Source organism: Chiloscyllium punctatum, chromosome 44 (genome assembly GCF_047496795.1).
Source record: "Chiloscyllium punctatum isolate Juve2018m chromosome 44, sChiPun1.3, whole genome shotgun sequence".
In the NCBI taxonomy this organism is placed as follows: domain Eukaryota; kingdom Metazoa; phylum Chordata; class Chondrichthyes; order Orectolobiformes; family Hemiscylliidae; genus Chiloscyllium; species Chiloscyllium punctatum.
In genome coordinates this window covers 46,208,359-46,233,768 of record NC_092782.1, presented here as the reverse complement: position 1 = coordinate 46,233,768, position 25,410 = coordinate 46,208,359, and the positions used below count along the sequence as shown (strand labels likewise).

The 25,410-nt window shown below is 39.4% G+C and overlaps 2 protein-coding genes across 2 annotated transcripts in view; one reads left to right on the top strand and one right to left on the bottom strand.

Moving 5' to 3' along the window:
- The window catches only part of snd1 (staphylococcal nuclease and tudor domain containing 1), an 868,653-nt gene that overhangs the window by 415,548 nt on the left and 427,695 nt on the right, over positions 1-25,410 (top strand). The window lies entirely within an intron of this gene.
- Positions 18,786-23,067, bottom strand: lrrc4.2 (leucine rich repeat containing 4.2). Its single transcript, XM_072562815.1, has one exon. The coding sequence runs from the start codon at positions 21,981-21,983 to the stop codon at positions 20,085-20,087; it is 1,899 nt and encodes a 632-aa protein (XP_072418916.1). The 5' UTR covers positions 21,984-23,067; the 3' UTR covers positions 18,786-20,084.

Below are 25,410 nucleotides of genomic sequence, written 5' to 3'. Positions count from 1 at the left end.
GAGCTCTGTGCACAGATCTGCATACCATGTATCAGAAAGGATTTGAACCTATTGCAGAAATAGCTGAAGAGGTTTATAAGAACGGTTCCAGAGATGACAGAAACTGTTTTCCTTGGAGAAGGGATAGCTGAGAGGAAATTTGATAGATGTTTCCAGAATCATGAGAGGTTTGGACATCGTAAAAAGGGAGAACCCATTCCAGATTGTAAAATGACCAAATAAGAGATGGCATGGATTTAAAGTAATTGCAAAAGAAGGAAACTCCATGAGAGAAGACATTTTCACACTCTGATTAGTTAGGGTCTTATATACATTCCCTCGAATTTTGATGGCGATTGACTTGATTGAATCTTTCCAGAGAACTTGAGATGGTTAATTGAATTGAAACAAAGTACAAGGTTATGGGGAAAAGGTTGGAGATTGGCACAATGTCACTGATTTGGACAGCATTACAGGTATGATGTGCCAAATAATTTGAGGAATGGTAACAAATCAGTGAATATATGCTCAATCTTCACTTTTTTTTTTAACCCTTTAAATACAAGTAGGTTCTGTCAGTGAAATAAATGCTCAAGGCCTATAAGCATGTCTGACCACTGAGACTGCCAATCCTTCAGAAACCAATGCTGCAATAACTTTTGTTTCATTTTTTTATTTCTAAATTGCACCTAAGCAGCTACTTTTCTCCCTACAGGTGTTACATTCTTGCATTGTTTGGACATAAAGTGTAATGTATCCATTTGTGATTTTGATAGAATATATTTCAAAATTCAAATAGGGTCATGTTTTGTGCAAACATTACAGCATAAACCTAAAATGACAGAAAATATCTTTCCCAGAAATCGGTTTGATCTCTTTCAGCACTTTCTGTAAAAAATCCAGATTTAGTCCTGAGTGGTCTAAGAAGTTGTTTCTTCCAATTTCCCAATGGCTTGGAGCCCGATCAGCTGAAGATATGACCACCTTTGGCATAGCCACACACCAAAATGCTAATACTGTTCAGCTGTACACTGGTAGGTAATGGAGACGAGCCATGTCACATCCCTTTGTTATCAACATTTTTTACCTTGTATGTGTCCAATTGGAAATAATTTGTGCCATGTCACACTGTTAACTTGAAAAATATTAGACTAAATGTTGCTGTCACAAGCTGTCATTTTCTGTGTTGTAAGATATTTGCCATAAACTTTTTAGATGCCGTCAGCTGTTCCGTTGTAATTGAGAGCAGAACTGACCTGCTTGTTACTTGTTGATTGTTAATGAGTCCCATAACAAAGCTCAGGATATGCAGATTCAAAAACCAAATCTACATCATATGGTTAATGGCTCCCTCTCTTTCAATATACATGTTTCCACTAAGTGATGAGGTTGAACAGAGTACCTGTGGTTTAACTCCTAATGTCAGTGAAATACTATTTGAATAATCTAATTTTGGCAGTAAAATTAATGTTGTTGTTAACTTTTGCAAATTGCTGCGCAAGTATCTTTGGTTGATGATTTTTGTGACTTGCCGAGTGAATGTACTGCTCTTTGCAATGATCTACAGATGAAAAAGTACCAGATATTAATTACTCAAAGTAAGGCAGCAAAGAAGCTCTCTAGTATCTCTGTGTTGGAAGGGAATATGCAATCAGCTGAGCTGTTTTCCATGCTAAGATAGCTGCAGGGATATATCTCTTTTTGGTGGATAAGAGGCACATGGGTAGAGTCCTAATGGTTGCACTGGAATTCTAATGTTATGTAAGGGAGCACCTGTGGGGAGACCATGGTCATGTCACCGGATAGTAGTCAAGGGACCCTGATGATGTGGGTTCAAATTCCGTTATGGCAACTGGTGAAATTTTAATTCAGTGATTAAATTTGGAACCCAAAGCTAGTCATGTGGGTATCAGTGATTGTAAAAGCCCATCTGGTCCTTCAGGGAAGGAAATCGACATCTTGGCCAACATGTTGTTTTAGACCAGCAATGTGGTCTTTTAATTGCTCTCTGTAGAAGTCTAACAAGTCAGTTAGTCCAAGGACAATTGGGGATGCACCAACAATTCTTGCCTGCAATGTCCACATTCCATGACAGAATAAAGAAGGAATGAAAGACCAATGAAATATTTTTGTCTTCATTTTGTAATCATTAAATTGTACATTTTGGACTAGGTCACTCTTCTAAATTGTACCCAATTTTAGCATCAACTTTTCACTGGTCAAGTATGGATTGATCAGATCTTGAACTTTTTAAAAATAACTATTCACTGCCCATAAGCATTTCGCCCTCTACTGTGCATAGTTAGAATAGTGATCTTCTCTACTGCACCCCAAGCATCCTTGGGGGAATTCTTACTCCTCTTTTAACAGAGTTGCATCCATTCACTTTCTATGTCAGCTCCACTTTATATTTAATATTTGATGAAGATCATCTAGAATGAAAAGAATTGAGTTCAGAGAGAGTTGTCACTCAGTCTAGGATATCAGTTCTTTATAATGTTAATTTCACCACTCTTGTAAATTTCCTATTTTGACAAAATAATTTGTTATTCCATAAGAGCTTATATTTCATTTAATTAAAACCTGTGTCAAAGTGTACTTAAACAGCAGGATTGGCATAAATAGATCACATTACATTTTCTTCTGGTAAAAGGTCCTTGCAGCTATTATTCACTTGCCTCAGTTCTGCCTCTGCCTCAGTATTTGTCATTGATAGGCACTGTGTGCAAAATCTTCTTCAACTATTCTGTGGCTGCACAACAGGCTGTCAGCACTTGTATAGAAAACATTACATTTTCTTTAAAAGTTTCAGAACTAAACACTGAAAAGTAAACATTTATGAAATTTATAGAGAAGAAATTTGAACAGGGGGACTTAATGGGTTCCATCTTTGCTTTTTTTAAAAAAGCTAAGACAGCAAATTGTGTAATATAAAATCATCCCAGTAAAAAAAATTTTTTAAAAGTGCACCTCTTTGAAAAAATAAGAGGTTACAACTAAGAGATGAGGCAATTAAATGAAACAATAAGAATGCACAGTATAGTTAGTCATTTGGCACATTGTCCATGGCTACACTTTGCTAAAGAAATCTGAAACCAATCCCATAGCCTTGCATCTGCAAAACCTTGTATTGAAGCCTCTGTTTCAAGGTTAACTGCTACTGAGATGAAGTGGACTCTCTGACTCACTTAAAATGATACTTGCATGAAGGTGGCAGCATGAGACTGAGTGCAGCAAGATCAAGAGCTCACATTCAGGACCTTGCTTAGTGAAGGATAAGATATTAGTCTGGCTTTTGAACTAGAAAATCAGTGGTCCCAGAAAGAGAACCTGAAACAGCAAGATGTAAAGTCTGGAGACAATAATGAGACATACAAGTGGGTGATTAATTAAATTTTAATCAGTTCAAATTGGTTTCAGTTGGGAAGATATAAATATTATATTTACTTTTATAGTGGAACTAGTTGGAAATCACTGAAGTTTTAAACTTGAAACCTAATAAGTTGTATTTTTCAAAAGAGGTAAAGTAAGCACCTGCAACTTCAGGGATTTTCAAATTCATGAGCTAGAGCTCAAGCTTTGGGCATTTGTCATTCATCAATAGATAGAAAATTTACCTGTACATTTTATTCTAAGAGACAGTGGCAATTTTGGTAGATACCTTAGATTTTTTGTTTTGTGGTGAAGGTATGATTAAGCATGGCATTTTCAAAAGATACGAATGAATGAGCGTTAGCTTATGGAACTGTCCAATGGTTTAGAGGTTCTTGCATCTTGTGTGGTGATAGGAGGGCCTGCAGAAAGATGAACAAATTAACAACAACAATGTGATGCATGGAGGCTAAAAACAAAAGTTGGAGTAAGTACAATGCAGGGGAAAAACTCTGTTCTCTGCAACTAAGAGAATGGGTATAGAGGGCTGTGTTGCCTGTTGGAGTACTGGTGCAGTGCCAGAGTTCAGGACCACTTCAAAAGGCTAGAGAGGAAAGATCTAATTGCAATGGTTGGTGTGGTTGCCACTGACATAGGGGTAACTCGAAGGGAGAGGGTCTACTTCGTCGGGGCTAAATTCAAAATCAGAAACCACAAAGACTATCCTTTCTGGATTACAAAGTGATTTCAAATTGGCTTAGGGTAAATAAGATGAGAAAAGCTTCCTTTTGGAGAAATGTTTTTTGATTCATGGGGACTGGCACTAGTATTGTACAGTACCATTGTAGTGCACAATATTTCTTTGGAACAGTCCATTCTGCATATTTTTAATTAATCTGTTCTGACATACCTTTGGAGCAGGATCTAGTAGTCTAAATACAGTCTAAATACAGGCAATTAAAAATGTGTGAAGACAGAATCAACCAACTTGGATTGGGAAAAGAAGTTAAAGAATAACCTGGTAAAGAGGACAGCAGCTGACATTTTAGAAGATCTTTCATAAATCAATAAAGATATACTCTATTGAGAAAGAAAGACCCTACCGATGAATGTGATATCTGTGGCTCACTAATGAAGTTACATAAATGATTTGGATGTGAACATAAGAGGTACAGTTAGTATGTTTGCAGATGACACTAAAATTGGAGGTGTAGTGGACAGCGAATAAGGTTACCTCACATTACAACAGAATCTTGACCAGATGGGCCAATGGGCTGAGAAGTGGCAGATGGAGTTTAATTCAGATAACTGCGAGGTGCTGCATTTTGGGAAATCAAATCTTAGCAGGACTTGTACACTTAATGGTAAGGTCCTGGGGAGTGTTGCTAAACAAAGAGACCTTGGAGTACAGGTTCATAGCTCCTTGAAAGTGGAGTCGCAAGTAGATAGGATAGTGAAGAAGGCGTTTGGTATGCTTTCTTTTGTTTTTCAGATTATTGAGTACAGGACATTGATTAGGCCACTGTTGGAATATTGCATGCAATTCTGGTCTCCTTCCTATCAGAAGGATGTTGTGAAACTTGAAAGGGTTCAGAAAAGATTTACAAGGATGTTGCCAGGGTTGGAGGATTTGAGTTTTAGGGAGAGGCCGAATAGACTGGAGCTGTTTTCCCTGGAGCGTAGGAGGCTGAGGGGTGATCTTATAGAGATTTACAAAATTATGAGGGGCATGGATAGGATAAATAGGCAGTCTTTTCCCTGGTGGGGGAGTCCAGAACTAGAGGGCATAGGTTTAGGGTGAGATGGGAAAGATATAAAAGAGACCTAAGGGGCAACCTTTTCACACACAGGGTGGTACGTGTATGGAATGAGCTGCTAGAGGAAGTGGTGGAGGCTGGTACAATTGCAAGATTTAAAATGCATTTGGATGGGTATGTGAATAGGAAGGGTTTGGAGGGATATGGGCCGGGTGCTGGCAGGTGGTACTAGATTGGGTTGGGATATCTGGTCGGCATGGACGGGTTGGACCAAAGGGTCTGTTTCCATGCTGTACATCTCTATGACTCTAAGTTAAAGGTGGTATTAAATGGAAGAAAAAGTGTTAATGTTGGAAAAATTAGCTGTAATGCACTAGATTAATAACTTTAGAAACCAGAGTCGATAAATCAAGAGACTCATTTATTCAGGTAAAACCCTTCATCAGGATTCCAGAAACATCGACTGTTTTGCTCCTGAGATACTGCCTGCCCTGCTGTGCTTTTCCCAGTATCACACTTTATCGATTCTGACTTCTCCAACATCTGCAGTCTTCACGACCTTCTAAACTTTAGAAATCAGCAAAGGATGACAAAAAAAATTGAGACGAAAATAGAGATTGCTGGAAAAGATCAGCTGATTGCTGCGATAAGGAGAGGAAAGGTAGAGTATTAATTGAGTTTAGAAGAATGGGCTACTGGTTATTTTTGTGTGGAAATGTTGCACTTTTCCTTATTGGATCAGCCTTCTGGAATTATTCTTCAAGCCTTTTGTGATGTATCCTGTTTATATCACACATTTTAAAATGAAATGAAGTTAATTAGGTAAAGAGATGATTTCAATGAAATATGCAAAGTTCTGAGGGGGCTAGCTAGGGTACATTCCCTGAGGGATTTTCCCAGGACAGATGAGCTGAGTAGTCGATGCTTTGAGGGATCTGCCAGGGTAGCTGCTGAGGGGATGCGTCCTCTTGTGAGGGCAATTAGGGGACACAGTTTAAAAATTAGGGGTCTCTCTTTTAAAATTAAGGTAAGGCATTTCTTCTACTACAACATCATTAGTCTTTGGGAATGCCTTTCACAGAGGACAGTGGAAACTGGATTAGGTAGACTGTCGATTACTACTTGGATCAAGGGCTGTGAGAGGCAGGCAGGAAAGTGGAGTTAAGGTCACAATCAGATCAACTGTGAATTTATTGAATAGCAGGCTTGATGGGCCACATGAATACTACACTTGTTTCTTAATATCTTATGAATCCTCAATGTCAATGCATTCAATTTGTGATTTTTCTGTAAAACAAAATTTATTAAGATCCCCCTCATTTTTTTTAAACAATTGTAAGTTGACAACCTCAGTTCGCAGCACTTGAAGCTGAATTTCCCACATGGGGCATCGAATGAGGATTGTAGAAATGGGTATCATACCATGTGCACCATATCTCGTGCTTACCTACTTGACCCCACCTTAGTTTTGCCAGCAAAAGGAAAAGCCCATGCCATTGCCACCAACCATAGTAGGAAAGGCCTGTGCTTGAAGGAGACCTCCTGTTGCCTACATGGAGGTCAAATGTTTACGCCCACTGCCATTACCAGTCAACGTATAAATCCAGCCCAATATCTCACATCTTTTTAACTGTTTTATGAGGAGAGGTAAATTAGATTGTGACTGTACTAATTGATATTTAGAAGATCCACGGGTGACCTTTTTGAAACATACGCGAGTCTTAGGGGCCTTGACTTGGCAGATGCGGAAAGGTTGTTTTCCTTTGTGGGATAGTCTTGAACCTCAAGATAAGGAGTCATACATTCAAGACACTGTTAGGATGTGGAATCCTTTACTGCAGATGGCTGTCAGTGCTGAACCATTTAAGTATATTCAAGACTGAGACAATTTTTTAAAATCAGTAAGGGATCATGGTTTTAGGGAAAAGGCTGGAAAGTGGAGTTGAGGATGTTCAGATCAGCCATGAGTTTGTTAAATGGCAGAGCAGAGTAAATGGGCTGAAAGTTTTATCGGACCATGATGTAAACCAATCATTTTTGATTGCTAAGAAAATGAATATTTCACGAAAGAAAAATACTCAGAGAAAGTAAGTTTGCGGCCTCAAATGAAATTGAAAACCTTGGTATCAACAATAGGATTAAATATGAATCTATTCTAAGTAAATACATAACAATATAATATGTTCATTGCAGAAAATAATTCTAAAACTGGATAGTTTTATGGACAGCAAAGGCTTTATAATTGAATATCTGCAGTAAGAAATGGGCTACTGGTTATTTTTGTGTAGAAATGTTGCACTTTTCCTTATTGGATCAGCCTTCTCCTGGAATTATTCCTCAAGCCTTTGTGATGTATCCTGTTTATATCTCACATTTTAAAATGAAATGAAGTTAATTAGGTAAAGAGGTAGAATGGATAGATATAATGGTGCACTGTATTCCTTTGCGTAATGGCTTCAGCACAGCTGCAGGCAGTGCAAGTCCTAATTACTTTATTGTGTGTTGAGGGTTTTGAATGTTAATTTGTTTTGAAATGAGCATTCAAAGTATATATCTGAAGAAATGATCCCTTCTTTCCTGTTGCTAGATGACATGGGAGTATTGAGATAAGTGCAGGCCAGAGACTTCAGTGGGTCTATGATTCTACGATTGGGATAAGGGGGCCGTTTTTAGTGATATAGGTATTGAAAATAGGCATCTGTATGCTCTCCTGTGGTGCAAGATAAACATGCCCTACAGCTGTAACAATAAAGTAAAACTGAAATGAGTGGAAATTTTCCATATCCTAACTTATTTTCTCTTTCATTGACTGTGATATAACCTTTTTTTAAATTAAAAAAAAATTGTCTATGACTGTCAAAAATTCTAATAGCGTTCTCCTCTACATGGCTCTCACTAAATATATACGTTAGCCATTCTGTTTGAGTATTTGCTTTGGATGCTTTCAGTTTTAACTTGGATAAATTATAAAAAGCAACTTTTATTTTCAGACTTTCCAGTTTTCAGTAGTAGGGGAAATTGTAAAATGATATGTTGCATGTTTCTGTTAAATGAAGTTGACAGGTGCATAAATTGCCTATTGAAACATTCCATTTGGCTTTAATAGAGTTGCTCAAAAAGGACCTTTTTTTTAATTTTATCCATGCGTCGTTAAAATTAGAGTAAGAGGATTGATGTCCATGAAAATATATTATGTGGGAGAGAAGTTCAAATTACTGTTGCCTAATCTGCCCATTATATTGAAAAATCCAACAGTTACATAAAAATTAGAGGAATTTGCATTAGATGTTAGTCTTTATAGTAAAACTGAGACCTCTTCAATTATTGAATGCCCATTTATCATTCTGTTAATAACAAAATTATTTTGCATATAATATTTGAAATTAAACCTGATCCTAAAAATTGTTCTTTCAAATTTCAAATTCTGTGTAGGTTACCTTTTTGAGTTAGAACTACAGGTTTTGATGAACCTCTATTTGTTCTCCAAGTATTCAATCCTTCAGCTTTTAAGTATGGGCAAGCCATTTGAAAGAAAACCTCTCAGCCTCAGCCTATTATCAGCTGAAAAGTATTGATTATTTTGACTATTATAATCAGATGCCAGCAACCTGGCTTATCGCCTCACCTTGCTTGTCCTTTGCTTTTCAGCATGAAGAGGTGATGCCTGAGATATTACATTTATTGAGATTGTAAGGTAGTGAACAGAATGGAAAAGGGAAATTTGTGATAGTACTTAGGACGAGTAGATATAGATTATTTCTTATAAAAGGTAATTTGAGAACCCATTAAGAATCACTTCTTCAAGCAGAGTGATTCAGGAAGGGGGACAAGGTGGGATCTTGTTGCTTCTGAAATCAAAAGATCGACCTCAAGTTTTTTTTGTTGTTAAGTTAATGTGGGAAGACTGACCATCTTCATTTATAATTATTTTCTGATTTGAGGTGGAAGATCTGCATGTCATTAAATCTCTTTTGCGCAATCTGGGATAACCCTTCAGAATTGGAATTGCATGCGTTCAAAACTTGGGTTTGATGTTCTCAAAGGTGTCTCATTTCATGTGTCTTGATTTCATTCTCATTGCTTTTTTTGACAATTTTAAGTCTGTTTGTAAAAACTGCAAGCTGAACATAGGAGCTAATTACCTTGAACTTAATTGTATTTGATTCTTCTTGTATTTTTCTCCATTTTCCCCATTCACGATGATTTTGTAGGATTATATAATGCATTTAACCTGGAGTTCATGGTAATTGTTTGGCAAATATGCAGATTGCTTTATTGCAAAGAGGAAGCAGGCTTTAGACAGACACAATTTATTAAATGAGCACAGTATTATCCTCATTACTGTGTAGCTCATAGTGAAAATAATGTAAAAGGTATTAAGATAAAGGATGATCAACTAATCATATTGCAGAATTGAGTATTTTCATTGGTTTGTGACCACATATATGGATTTTTTTTATTCTACTGTAATTACTATATTTGAAGAAATATTGGATGAGGTGGCATTGGAACTGCCTGGTTCCAATGATGAAATGCATTGATGCTGAGTCATGTATATTGGGAAGGTCTCAGACCTGGTCACTATTTTAAATGAAGTAACCTCAGTTATGAAAGCAGTAAAACTACTTGCATTTATTATTGATTTTTGTGTTACCAGATTTCAGAGAGGGGGGGATAAAGAATCATTCAATATTGCTCACTGTCCAGCAGCTTCTGGTAGATGATTATTGAGCTCAGTTTGACAGTGATGATTTTGTAGCTGAATTACCCAGAAGCTGCAACTTGAAGAATGGCATTTTGAATGAGGCAAGGTAAGGATCCAACATTGCAGTTGAATGCATGGTCATCTCCCACCAGTAGCATACAAATCGAAATAGTTTTATTCCTTTTATTGTATCTGCTCTATGCTTATTATGATATATTGGCAGAACACAAGAAAAGTGAGCAAACCTGGGCGACACGGTGGCTCAGTGGTTAGCACTGCTGCCTCATACTGCCAGGGACCCAAGTTTGATTCCAGCCTCTGGTGACTGTCTGTGTGGAGTGTGCACATTCTCCCCTTGTCTATGCGGGCTTCCTTCGGATACCCCAGTTTCCTCCCACAGTCCAAAGATGTGCAGTTCAGGTGAATTGGCCATGTTAAATTGCCCATAGTGTTAGATGCATTAGTCAGAGGGAGATGGGTCTGGGTGTGTTGCTGTTCAGAAGGTCGGTGTGGACTTGTTTGGCCGAAGGGCCTGTTTCCACACTGTAGAGGAATCTAATCTAATATTCATGTAATATACCATGGTGTGAAATCTTGACTTCTTTTTACTAAAGAAAATGCATGTAGGAAATGCAACCTACACTTTATAAATGAAAGCATTCAAACTAGAAACAGCAGAGAATTAAATTTCAGTCAGTATTTCACATCTCTGGTAGGGACAGTTCTGATGAACAAATTAAACTCAGTAGACTGGAATGCACTTCCTGTAACTCACCTTGGAATGGCTGTTAACGTTGGTCCACTAGATTAAGGGCTGGTCTTTAAGGAATGATTGAGCAGAAAATGCGTATACTATATAGTGATGTGTGTCGTCCCTTTTCTCACTCCTTCGTGCATGTATCTCAAACTAAGATTTCTTCTGCTCAGCTCCCCACGTGAATAGTTCAAAACTTGTTTCTTGTGCTGAAATATATTTGTTCTGTGTTTCTACTGACAAAGGAGGAATTCTAAACATAAAAACAATTCCCTGGTGAATGAAGCACTTGGGAAAAATCATCAGGGGTTTAATCTATAGAGCATTTTGCTTAACGCATTCATATGAGATACCTTTGGAACTGGTCTTGAGCTGAAGTGTACCTCTCTTGAAACAGCTGCTTTAGCTCATCCAGAGACTTCCATCAACTTAACCTTTTTTATTGCTTTCAAATTATTGGAAAAGGAAATTAAGGCATCTTTGATGTATGGGTTATATTCAGGTGCTCTACCTGATATTAGTTTTTTTTCTTTCATTGAAAGGTAAGCAATTTTATCTTATGCTTGTTCCTTTATAAAAGAACCTGTTATGTATTTATTATGCATTTTTAATAAGAAACTTCCTTTTTATTTTAGCTGCACAAAAATAATGAATGTTTATAAAATCATTTTTGAAACTTTGGACTTTGGTTCCTTTCTATTAAAAGGGACTTTCTGTTTTCTTGAGACTTTTTCCTTAGCATTCAGTAATATAACTCACGAGTAAAAAAGTTTTGAAGAACAACATGCAGCAAACAAACAGTTTTAAATATGTCAGTTTAAAACATTTTGTTTTCAACCTCTGTTTTTAAAGATTAGATTTGAATTGAATTTATAAACATAGTCCATCCTTGAATTTTTGCAAGAACAGATTTTAGGATTATTTTCCATATGCTTTAACTCTGACCTTTTGAAAGCTATTACTGGAATATTTACTGTGAACAAGTTCTAACTATGCCTTGCACTTTTCTACCACATTAATCCCAGAAATAATGATTTGTATTGTGATGAAGTAAGTGTATGGTACGCTATCACACTGTTAGGAGTCTAAAACCGAAAATGATGGGCCATGCAATGTTAAGACAGCAGTGTTTACTGCAAATTTCTCTCTTACTTCTGAGTATACTTCTGAGTAGGCCCAGTCTCTGGATTCATTTAAGAAAGAATTGGATAGAGCTCTTAAAGATAGTGGAGTCAAGGGTTATGGAGATAAGGCTGGAACAGGATACTGATTGGGAATGATCAGCCATGATCATATTGAATGGCGGTGCAGGCTCGAAGGGCTGAATGGCCTACTCCTGCATCTATTGTCTATTGTCTATATTTCCACTGCTGCTGCATGGTCTGGGTAAATTTTAGTTCTTCACCTTAGCCTCAGAATTGATTGTTGCCAGGTCAGTCAATGTGAGAAAGGGACATTGCAGTTAAACAAAGCTTTGCTTGTCACAAACCCATACATTTTCCACTGAATAATATTCTGGAAGCCTGAGTAATTTTTTTTCCGCATTGCAAAGACCACTTGAAACTGGAGAAAATAAAATAAAATCCAGAGCAGATTAGGGAAAAGACTTTATGTCCTTGGTATTTTGAAAAAAACCCACCCTGTCAATAAAGTATCCATATTGGCCATGCTCAGGTTCGATGCAACAGCACAAGATGTGCTGTTATCTTTTTTTAGAAGTTCAATCTAGGTTATGGTTTGTTTTGGATACTTGATCAGATTGGTGTGCCCCCATAAACATGGTGAAGCATTCAAGTGGAATGAAAGGGTTAATCCTGAGTAGTCTTTAAGGTAAAATCATTACTGCGGATGAGAACGCCTATGTATTAATTGGTAAATGGTGAACTAGGGACTCATACCTGAAACAGTTTTTTAGACACTAATGAACTATGTGGAGTGATCAAGTGGCACCAAAGTGGAGGCAAAAGATTCTTGTCACTACTCAATGGCATTTGCACTCTGTGATCAGAGGAGGATTGAAATGGTGTGAAATAGTTTCTCTTTTATCTTTGCAGTCTTCCTTGTAGTGTTTCTTTGATTTCTTTTGTTCACTTTCATAAAACTAAGTACAGAACATAAATGTCGGTCAGGCAGCATCCGAGGAGCAGGAGAATTGACATTTCTGGCAAAAGCCCGTCATCAGGAATGGGCCCTTCATCCTGGTGAAGGGCTTTTGCCTGAAATGTCGGTTCTCCTGCTCCTTGGCTGCTGCCTGACCTGAGTTTATCCAGCACCACACTCTCAACTCCAATCTCCAGCATCTGCAGTCCTCACTTTAATCTACAGGACATAAAAGTCAGCTCCTCCCTCCATTCATTCTTCATTGGTACTGGACTTATTCTCTTCTTTTGTGTCTTGCTCATTGTTTTGTAACATCCGTGATAATTGAATTGGTCATTAGTGCACATCAGATGTGTTGCTTGCACACCAAAGTTTGAGATCAGGATTGCTTGGTTTCTGTATGAGTTAGATGCTCTGAGCTTTTGAGAAATTACGGTCATTTACCTTTTCTATGCTCTTTTTATATTTAAAAAAATTTCCAAGCCCTATACAAAGGAAAAATTCAACAGATCATTGTTGCATAGTATAAAATGGGATTTTGAATTATTATTTATAGTGAACATAAAATGGCAAAGTAAACTATCAGAGGGAGAACAGGATAACAAGGGTTTCAGAAAACTTCATTAATTGATAAGAATCTTAAGTGGCTGTCTGCACAAGTTGCAGGTCTGATGATGAGCACAAAGCAAATAGAACAAAACTGCTAAAGCTCTGGTGAGGAGTCACAGGATTCGAAATGTTACTCTGCTTTCTCCTCTCAGATGCTGCTAAACCTGTTGAGTTTTGCCAGAATTTTTTTTTGTTTCAAAACAACTAAAGCTCTGTTTTCTATGCACTTTAGAAGGAAGCCCTGAAACTTTGCCATGAATCATGAAGTTTAAAGAGTAAACTAGACTGTGGTTAATGTGAAATTAAGTTCATTACAGATTCTATATCACTTAGTCATATGAGCATGTCATTCTATTAGGAAGACAAAAGCCATTTTCTTTGCTTCCGACACAAACTCCATCCTTCTTCCTGATAAATATCTGAGACACAACCATACTGTTTGTTGATATAGCAAATTCACCAAAGGTATTGAAACCAGGAAGGTGCATGAAGTTGGATGAGATGGATTAGGGATGATTCATGTGAAGCATAAACATTGGGATAAACCATTTGGGCATTACTGGATCCCCCGTTAATATCTTTAGGATTGCCATTGACTAAACTCTGACATCTCAATACTGTGGGTGCAAATCCAGGTCAAAGAATGGGAATTGTGCAGCAAATAACTTGCCCCTGGCCTATTCTCCTTTGTACAAGACAAGTGAGAAATGTGATGGAATACTATTCACTTATCTGGATAGGTGCACCTCCAACAATACTCAAGGATCTTAACCACAACCAGGACAAAGTAGTCTACTTGGGTTGGCACCCAATCCAGCTTTCCAAACCTTCCAATCTTTATTCCCTTGAAAAAACAAGAAGGGCAGAGGCATAAGAACACCATAATCTGCAAGTGCTCATTGAAATTGCTTACCACCCTGCCTTGGAACTATATTGCCATTCTTTCATTGTTGCTGGGATTCATCTTTAACTGCAGTGTGTGTATAAATACAAAATAAGAACCACAGCACTTCCAGAAGGCCAAATCACTATTCTCTTCTCTGGGAATGTTAGGATTCAGGACACTCTCTAGCACTTGACCACAAAAATACAAGATGATACTCCAATACAGTGCTAAGCAGCTGCTGCACAATTCAAAATGTGTTATTTCATGTGATACATTTATTGAGACTTGGTCTGCCATTCCAAGTAAACATAAAAGAACCTGTGGTGTTACTTTGAAAAAGAGCAGTGCAATTACTCCCAGTTTCCCAGGTAGTAACAAAACAGGTTAGCTGGTCATAATGAGGTTACTGACTGCTGTATATCCCACAATACAGCAATGATGACTGCATCTTTGGTCAACTGGCGTGGTAAAAGGTGATCTCTTGCTCTGTCTCTTACATGCGCACACCTTTTTTTTTTATGTATGCTTTCCTGCTGTTCCTCCCCACCTTTATCATTTTCTGCCTCTTGCTCCCCTCCCCCCTCATCAGCTTATGTCTCTCACCACTCTCAAATGCGTCTCACCTCCCAACCTCCTCTTATCCCCCAAACATCTCTCCCAATTGCCATCCATTTGTCGCAACTGTCTTTTGCTGCCTCCCAACCGTCACTATAACTTTATTTGTGCTCCTTAACCATGCTGAAGGTCTGTCTTTTTTTGTGCCATAACTGCACTCCACCTCCAACCATCTCTCTCACCTCACCCACCAAATGCCTGTGTTGCAACCCAGCCGCCCCCCGAGACCATCTTTTTCCCATCTCTGACCATTTCTCTCTCGCTTTACATGCCCATGACCATCTGTCTGGCTCCACTGACCATGTCTCATTCCCGGATCTTTTTTTTTCATGCTCCCTGACCATCTGTTGACCCTCCCTCTCATCCTCTTTTTCTCTCTCATTAATCCCCTTTCTTTCTCTCTCCATGTTTTGTGAGCCATTTTTCTCATCTCTTATTCCCCCCTCCTTGTCTCTGCCCAATTTCTCTCATGTCCCATTTCTCATACCCTTGTCTCTTTCTCTCCTCTGTCTTCTTTCCCTACTGCCACTTCTTCCCCCTCCTGGCCGCCTCGCTTCTCACTGCCCCCGTCTCCAGTCCCCACCCATCCACTTTGCACAGGTCTCCACCCCAAATGACCCCATCTCTCCTCTCTTTCTCCCCCTCCCCATCTCTCTTCTCTTTCTTCCCCCCCCCACTTCCCGTCTCTCCTCTCTTTCTTCCCCCCCTTCCCGTCTCTCTCTCTCCTCCCCCCACCAGTCTCTCCTCTCTTTCCTCCCCACCACCCCTATCTCTACTCTCATCTCTCCCCCCTCCCCCCCCCCCCCCGCCACTGCTCTTTCTCTTTTCTTTCCTCACCTCTGCTCCGCTCCCCCAATCCTGTGTCCTCTCTCCCCTCCGCCTTGTCTATTCATTCTTCCCATCTTGCCCCCCCCCCATCTCTATCTCTCCTTGTTCATTTTCCCCAAGCCTCCATTCTTGACCCTTACCATCTGCACACTCTTCCACTCACCCTCCCCTCTTCCTGCCTTTGCCTCTCCATCCCTTGCTGCCATGGACAAGGGGGAAAGCAGGAGAATAGTATCTATTGATGTTATTCTTGATGAGATTCAAGACAATAGGTTTTATTGATGGTTCAGATAACTATTGGTACTAAGTCACAATGTTGGAGAATGTAGAACATAGCTATCTTGTACTCTACCAGGGTTAAAAATAGATATAATAAAGTGTTTCATGTTGTATTGTTGGTTTCAACTTTTCACTGAAAGGAGACATCATCTGAATAAAGTGGAATATGTATTTGAGAAAAAATATGAAACACAACTCATGGCATAATTCAAAACCCTATATATAAAATCTAAATCTTCCCTTCTATCAACTCTATCACTCGACCTTGCAGAGAAAATGACTGATACGAAAGAGAGTATGGAAGTACACTGTCTCCTGCGTTTGGGAGCATAGACATATTCTTCCTTTTCCCTTCTGTACACACAATGCAGCCTGACTACACCTGAGCAATGGCTCGCTATTAAACCAATATATAGTTATGCAGCTACTTACTGCATTCATATAAATACTGTTAAAACAACTCTACATCACCAATTTGTCAGCCAGGGTTTGATATTTTTGTCTAATAATCAGACGTGTCACTAAAACACAATGCATTATGAACAGTACATGAGCAGCATATCAATCAAAGTAAATCTTAGTATCAGATTTCAAAATCTTTGGAGCAAATCAGCCAATGTATTATTTCCCTTAAATGAACTAAAGTGAAAATTATGTTGCTGAATAACAAATTAAGTAACAAGTCACTAAAGATTCTCAACAAATTAATGTGAGACAGCTCTGTATGGACTCCTCGACCTAGCGAGAGTCGGTGAAATGAAAAGCCAAGCAAATGGCTTCCTGTGCCTGGTCTGGCAGAACGTGATGCTGCAGTAAGTCCAGTGCTGGCAAGGCAAGAATAGCAGTAGATCATGTAATGCACTTCAAGCTATTCTTAAAAGAAAAGGGGGAAAACCAGCCTCCCAAAAATTCCAGGGTGTCATTCATTGAAGGTTATATTGCATTTCATTAATGTACAATGCACCTACTTCAGATTTGTGTAATTGTTTAAAGTGCCCTAATTGTTTGAAATGAAAGCATCTTGTATGTATTATGAAGATCTGAATGAAATTTTGTAAACAATATATTTGAAAAGAAGCACACATAAGAGAAAACAGATGATGAATTCCTTGGGTCTTGCTTGCAACATACATTGATTGTGTTTGTCACTGAATCTTTTGAACGCAAAAATAAATTGACAAGGGCAGTCGGAGGTGCTTGTCTGTCAATCTCCTCTCTCTTTTGTCTGTTTCTGTACCTTTTTCCTATCCTTTCCAAACTAATATTAGGACTGAACCTTCAAAAGCACAGTTTATTTATATTCGAGGCTGTCAAAAGATTGTGGTAGGTCAACAATGCACTGTGCCTAACCATTAAGTATAATTTTGGGAAATGGTGTAGTTACCATCAAGGAATAATTGGGATTGAAAGCATAGAATATCCTATTGGTCATTACAAATTGTTTCTATTTTATAAACCACAACATTTTAAAATCTCATTGAGCAGGTTAGTTTAATTGTTTTTGTACAATCTATGTAACCTAAAGTTGGGATTAAGTCTGCCAGTGCTTGCTGATTTAACTAATCTCCTGCTTCCCAGAACCTTCACTTCAAAATTCTCATCAATAGCTTCTTTGTCCTGCCCCATCACTCTCTTTACCTTGTGTTTTTCTAAGGTTTTAGTCACGCCTTCTAATATCATCTATTGATTATCTGTCAATTCTTTTGCATCTGATTATTCTTTTGAGGACCACTGTTGGGCAGTTTTCTCTTTGTTGAAAAAGTTTGATGAATTCAATTTGTTAAATAGAGCATTGACTTGAAGTTTGTTGTATAGTGAAAACTATTTCATAGCAATATTATTATTTTAAATGTGCTAAAATTAAGTCCACAAATTCTAAATATTAAGTATTACAAAACTACCCCTAGCCTTACTTTGTGCTTTATTTCTACTGTTTTTACACTGTTTTACTCATTACAATTCCTTCCCCCACCCCCTGTCACTTTCAGGCGAAAAAAGACAACTACTGTGTAAGAGGTGGTTTATTCCTGTAGAGTCCTTGAAGGTTGCCAGGGCAATGAAGCACAGAGACAAATATAAAGATGTCTGTGTTTAATGCCCATGTTTCAAATGCACTTCCATTCTTTCTTCTGTGAATGTTATCTTTGATCAGATGTGATAATGTGATTGAAAATCCTTTGTAATTTAAAAGTAGCGATGCCAACTAGTGCATAGTAAAGGCCCGCAGCGCCTACCATTCTAGTACAGTTATCAGCTGTTAATGTTGGCAATTAATGTTCCAAGGTATGCTAGGCTGGAGTAGCAGACCTTGAGCTGATTACAGTGCTTGGTGCATCAGTTCCCAGTACCCCACCTCCTGATTTCTGCAGAAAACACAATGGCACATTCATAGTTACCATGCAGGACCAATCATTGCTTAATCAACACCGTTCTTGCGGGCCTAATTTAATAGTTTAACACTATTTATTTATTTTAATGCACGTCTACTGTCCTATCTGTCAACTGATTTATGAAACAGCAATTCCATTTCACTCCATTCTGTCAACATTTTTAAAAAAAATACATAATCAGCCAGCCAGTGCTCTATGCATGCTAATGCTGGATTAGCAGCACAGTCAGCAGATGGATTACAACAGTAAAATTCAAATAACCTTTACAAGAACAAGATTGATATTCATACATTAGCAATTGGAGCAAACAGACCCAATTCTCAGTCGAGTGTGTTGCTGGAAAAGCACAGCAGGTCAGGCAGCATCCGAGGAGGAGAATCTATGTTTTTGGCCAGAGCCCTTCATCAGGGATCGAAGGGCTCCAGCCCGAAATGTTGATTCTCCTGCACCTCAGGTGCTGCCTGGCGTGCTGTGCTTTTCCAGCAGCGCACACTCGAATCTGATTTCCAGCATCTGCAGACCTCACTTTCTCCTAGTTGAATTCCAACCCAAAAGGGATACATCATTTAAACCACTGATGTGTTCCCAGTTTTAAAACTGAATTTTCTAATCTTGCCATGCAATAATGCTATTTGTAATTTTCTTTGTGGCTATCATTTTTGAAATGATCAATTTTTCTCCCTGGAAATAACCCCACCACCTCCAATTTCCTGGTGCTGAGACATTGTATTATGTTTTTAAATAAATCACTGGCAATGACAGAAGATCAGTAGAAAATTTTAATGTAGTATCAGTTAACCTTTTCAATGCTGAATGTCCTTCACAATCTGCAATTGACATACTGCAGCTAGAATCTGCCAACAATAAAACAAAGTACTTATAATAGTGAAGAGTAGAATGCAGGGTTTGAGAAACAGCCAACATTACGCAATGTTTTATAAATCATTCTAGCCTTGACAAATGCATTCTATTCTTGAAGTTGTGAAACGGTTACTTGTTCATATTACACCCTGATTCTCCCCATCCTTTCTCCCCTACTTTTGGGTTTACTGCAGATATTTTCAGAATCCTGTGTCAGCAGTGATTTCTGAAGTTCCATATTGCCTTTCAGATCAAGTAACGCTCCTACCTGCTCTTTCCTTATACCCACATACACAATTTGCATCTGAAAGCAAGATTGTGTCTTACAGTAATTAGCAGACTCATCCGCACTTCCACCATTTCATAGAATTCACAGTAACACTGCATGCAGAAGTGTGTGTTTATATAGAAACATAAAATGTTGTCTTGTAGTGGAACGAACCCTCGCTGGTTTCACCCGGATGCAAAGGTTGTCTGGCGATTTTTCTTCTGTTATAAATCAAATCAACTCTTCTCAAAAAAATCCCTTTTTTATTGCCTTTTTAACATTTTGGCACAGTACAAATTGGTGCTTTTACAAGGTAAACCTGTAAAGTCTGGTATTGGGCTTAGAAAGAATTTCCATATAAATATGTTTTACTGCATCCTCATAGCATTGGCTTTAAAAATTACAGAATGCCCTTTTAAATTGGTTCGGCCCCATTTCTTGTCCCCAAGTCATGAAAGCATCTTGCTTAGTCTCCTCTTAAACATAAGTTACAGGTTAGAAAATAGTTTATTTTTTATATATATATATATAATCACTTTTTTTAATCAGCCATGGTTGCTTTGATATAAGCATATACAAGAAAACAGTCTGAGTTTTGCACTTTTTACAAAATTCTGACAACTTGTGCATTCTATTGCATTTTATATATATAATATAATATATTATATATATGTACAGAAGTCAGATCTGAGTCTCCTGAACTTTCTCCTTGGTATGTGTTTGTATAATAAAGGGCTCAGGTATTGTAGTGTGGAGTGAGTTACCCAGGCTGTTCTCTGTCCAGTGAGCCCCGTGTGCTGGTTTGTACGTGTTATAGTTCATGTGGTCATGGACTGAGGGCACTACGACTGCTCCTTCTGATGGTGTGATGTCCTCACCCACATTAATGATCTCTATAGTCCTGGCTGCTGCCACCGTGCTCCGTTGTTGATGCCGTTTGCGGAGTTTGTAAAACACTATGAGCATAGCGGCTGCCAGCAGCGTCACTGCCACAAAACAGCCGATGATGATTTTCGTGGTTTTCATAACCTCGTCCAGGCTGGTGCGGGTCGTGTCCATGGTGGCCAACGTGGGGATCACAGCCACTGTTTTGGGATTTCTTGTACTCTGTAACAGCACTGTGGGAGTGGAGATGAATGCTGGCTTGTAAGTGGGTGGGGTCGACAGAAATGGTGGTACTTTAGTCCTGACGGTGTCCGGTGTCGTTTCCACGGTCACTGTTGAAAAGTAGGTGTAATTTGATGTGTTGATCTCTGCCATGCTTACTCTCAGGAAGGCTGAGGCATCAGCATTTCCTTCCACATTAGTGACCATACATTTGTAGGTACCAGCATCTGTTATTAAAACATGCAAGAAGTATAGAGTTCCATTGTTAAATACAGATATACGGGGATGTGTCGAACCATGACTCAATACTGTGTTGTTTGGTAATAACCACCTGACAGATGACATGGAAGATGTTCGACATTTCAATTTGGCTGTTCTCCCTTCAGAAATGTTTAGATTTTGCGGTGGTTCCAGAATGACTGGTCGTGAGCACTGTAAAGTGGCCTTGTCCACTTCAGTTAAGTATCTCCCCCTCATGTGAGGTGGGGAATGGCACCGGCCACAGCAAGTAGAGTTTGTGGGGATGTACTCCCTCAGCCACCAGGCAAGCCAGAGGATATCGCAGTCGCAATTCCATGGATTATGATGTAGATGCAACTCCACAAGGTACTTCAGTGGTGCAAACAGATCATGTGGCAGCGAAGTAAGGTTGTTATGGGCCAGATTTAGCTCCACCAATGCAGTGAGGTCATCAAAGGCATTTCGTTCGATCAGATTTACTTGCGAGTTCATAAGCCAGAGCTTTTTTAGTGATTTTAGCCCCTGAAATGATCCTGGTTTAATTGCTGGGAAGTGGTTGCTAGACATTTCCAATTCCTCCAGCCTCACCAGTGGTGAGAGATTTGGCATATCCCTCAGATTACACATCCCTAAATTAAGGTATTTTAAGTTAATTAAGCCCTCAAAAGCACCATCCAGAATGTACTCTAATTTTCTAAGCTCCCCCAGGTCCAGACGCAGCAGTGATGGCACCCTGTTAAAAGCGTATGATGGAATGCTTTCAATTGGGTTGTTCCTGAGCCACAATTCACGCAGCTTTGAAAAGGACTCAAATGCGCCACTTGGTATCACAGTCAGCCTGTTCTCAAACAACTCCAGTGTGTTAAGGCTAGTCAATCCATTAAATGCACCAACCTCTATTTGCCGGATGGAATTCCGGCCGAGTTGCAAGACCTCCATGTGGTATAGGTGTCGGAATGTGTCTGCCTTAATGAGCTGGATATTGTTCTCCATAAGGTTGAGATACCGGGTATTAGAAGGGATCCCTTGAGGGACCTCTTTGAGACCACGGCGAGTGCAGACGACTTTGCTGAAGTGATTACTGCAGGAGCAGATAACTGGACAACTCTGTTCTCTGTTTGACGCTTCGCACACACTCCACATCCGTACCGTGAGGTAGACGAGAAGAACCAGGGCAGCATTCCAGGTGTGATGCACAGTTAGCTGCCACAAGAGATTCATGATGTGGCACATTCATAATTCACCATAGTCTGGGTTCGGCACTGATTTGAAAATCGGCTCTACCCCGGCACAGCAGGCAACCCAGTGCCTTTAGCGATCGACAATGAAAGGGGGAGGGGGGGCGGGGTGGGGGAAGAGAAAGATGCAATGGCCTGTCACACCTACCTCTACAAGAGTCCAGTTCCCTTTTTTCTTGCACTAGATACTAGTGCTATTTTTCGTTCATCTTCCTTACTAAAAAAATCACAAAATGGCTCCTAGTAAATCCAAACACTAGAAAGGACCAACAGAGGTGAGGCCCAATCGACTATGCAGGTGCATGCATCCTCTCTACCCCAGAGAGTAGCGCCATCAACAGTCGTGGTGTTTGTCCTCTGAGTTGAGAAAGCTGTTGAGCAAGCTCCATCGCTCCTGTAGAATCCAGGCAATGCGTTTTATGTAGATGGTTTGTTTTTTTTTGTTTATCCCCCACCTTTTTTGCTGCTGCAGTCGGTCTCTTTCTCAGTGCATCCACGCTTTCTAATCAGTTTCACTCTTCCTCTCAGCCAAGATCGGCTGATTTAAAATCAGCTATGAGCAGCAAGCACATTGCAGTCAGTAGCTTAACTAGCCAGTTCTCCACCAGTAGACGCAGCAGCTGCAGGCTGCCTCCCGCACAGTTAGCAATAATCCGTTGATTGCTCCAAGGGGAGGGGGGGTGGGGGGAGCGATTGGAGGAGGAAGATTGCTGGAGAGCGCTCTCTTTCTCTCACTGATGAAATGGAAAGCTTCAGTGATGAGCTTTTTTTTATTTTGGCAGAATCAGCATCACAACAGAAGGAAAGAAAGCTCTCTTCTCTTCCCTCTATTTCATGTGGGATCCTTTTTTGTTTTGAGGTAGTGAGATGTGGCAGCTTTTTTTAGTCTTTTGTCCTATTAATAAGGTCTTTGTTGGCTAGTGACTGCAACAGCTGCAACAGGAACCTCTGTCCGCCGTTCGTTCTTTCTTCGGTCATTCTCGCTTCTCCCTTTCACAGCGTTGCAGACAGCTACACAGGCTGCGCTCTCTTCCCTTTGTCCTTCACTCTGAACGTGAATGTATTGCTGACGCATGTCGTAAGAAGCAGTACATTGGTGTGATGCAGTACTCTTGTATGTATTAACAAACCCCCGCGTCCCTGTCCTCCCCAACCCACCCCACTCTCTTCTCTAGGGGTTAATTATAAAAGCTTTCAGGGATGCTTCATTGGATTAGTGGAAGATTTTTAAATGCACATACAAACTCTGGTAGGGTCTGTCATTTCTGACGCTTTAGCTTCACCTGTTTTGGTTTGTTCAGAGTGTATTTGATGTGGCAGCCTACTCTTTGAAGTAGCCAAATGTGTTGCAGTGATTTAAGCCAGTTTACTGTCCTCTGATTCCGTTGGGATAAATATGAATTGATGTTTCGGCTGCTGGAGGCCGGCGGGATATAATTGGTCAGCTCGCTGCCAGTGTAACGTCATTCCTTGTAGTGCTGAGTTGGCTGCTCTGACGGCAAGATAGTCTGTTGGGAGCTGAGAGAAATATTCTGCCTGCATCGCAATGCATTGGAGAAGGGGAAAGAATCAAAATGGATCCCTTAAATCTGAGCGATTAAAAACAATTCAAATACTAATTACTCCTTCAAATTTTGAATGTTCCTCTATTTACCTTTCATTGTATTGCCTAAATGGACGATAAGACTACCTACTACAACCATTAGTGTTGTGATTTTGAATGTTGCGTGAGGATCAGTTAGTGGATCAGCTATTCCATACCACGTCTTTCTTGTACTGAATCTTACTGTAGTGACAGATCAGTTTATACTTCTATTTGTGCTTGTTGAACTGAGGATGCGACTTTTGATGATTGGCAACTCAACATTCAACACAATGAGATTTATTGACAATTTGGAGGAAATTGAAAGAACCATTCAGAAGACTTTCCTTTACTGGAGGACTAAGCACTGTCACTTTTTTTGGTGAATTATTGTTGCCCATAATCCTATCCACCCACTACCTCTTTATTTGGATGGTGGCTGGTCATGATTAGAAAAAGCCATGTTTTTCTAACAATTGAGTGATAGTGCAGTGTGCAGAGTTTTAAATTGGAGCTTGACTGGTTTAAATTCAACAGCAATGGCCCAGATCTTCCAGTTTCCAGATAATCTTTGAGGTAGTCTTGAAAATCTGCATCACAAACAGGTGAAATTTCCAATGCATTTACTACGTGGGATGTTGAAACTTCATTAGGCAAATTACCTGGCGCTTGATAATCCCTATCGCCTCCAACTAAGTCTCCAACTATGAATTAAGTGTTAGAGGCTTCTGACTGACTGACTTGAATGGATAGCCAGGAAAGGTTGGTCATATCAAAGCCTGCCCTAACTTTTGGCAAACTGGTGATCTCCCTTTGATTCATATTTACCCTCTCTTTGACACCTGCTTATCTGCAGCTGTAGCCTCCACCTACTTGGCACCTGTATGCCCTTGCTCATGTGTCTCTCCGCTCCATCTTCCACACACTCGGCATGTTCAAATTGTACTCGAGACCTTTAGATCATTAGTATAAAAAATAGTGTTAAGCGAAGGAAACATGGCTTCAGTACCAATCCAGTTCATTGCGAGCTGCAGCATTCCTTGCCTGGACCAGACTGCTTTACCTGGAAAGATTCTTGAACTGGAAGTTCATACTGAGAACTCTTCAAAAGGTAAGTGGGCATTTTTTTTATCTGACTGGAGTCAGAAATAGTTTCCAGTGCTACAGAAGATTTGAGCCATTGCTTTTTAGTTGTGTACTTTGTATCATGAAAACTTAAGTGATCAGTCTGTTTCCTCCAGTGCTATAGATATCAAATACTCCTGTTTAGGTATTAGAACTACTGTCATGTAGGAAATGATCTCTGTGTAATAACAAATCTTTGAATTGATATTGTTTGTTAAGCTTCTGAAATACAGCTATGAGAATGAGTGAAGATTCCAGCTGGGCGGTGCTGTTTTGAATGAAGTTAGAAGATTATGGAGAAGTTGGTCTCCCTCCTGTAGAAAAATTGGAACAGAGGAGCAGGAGTCAGCTATTCAATCCATCTGGCTTGCCACACCATTCAATACAGTCTCCCCACTCCTCCAAACCACATAATCCCATACAGTACAGTAATCACAAATCTGTAAATCGCTACCTTAAACATAGACCAATCCTCAGCCTCTACAATCCTCAATGGTAGAAAATTCCAAAGGTTCGTGACCATCTGAGTAAAATAAATTCTCATTTCTGATCTGAGTACCATCTCGCGCTTCCCCATTTTTATATTGTGACCCTCTGTTTTAGACACTAACTGAATTAACATCTTACCTGCATCTACCCTATTTGTCTCTTTTAAGTATTTTAAGAGTTTTACTTAGATCACCTCATTCTTTGAAATTCGAAACAATACAGGCTA

Excerpts from the sequence above, each read along its gene's own strand:
- lrrc4.2 (XM_072562815.1), bottom strand. The coding sequence starts at position 21,983 with ATGTGCCACATCATGAATCTCTTGTGGCAGCTAACTGTGCATCACACC.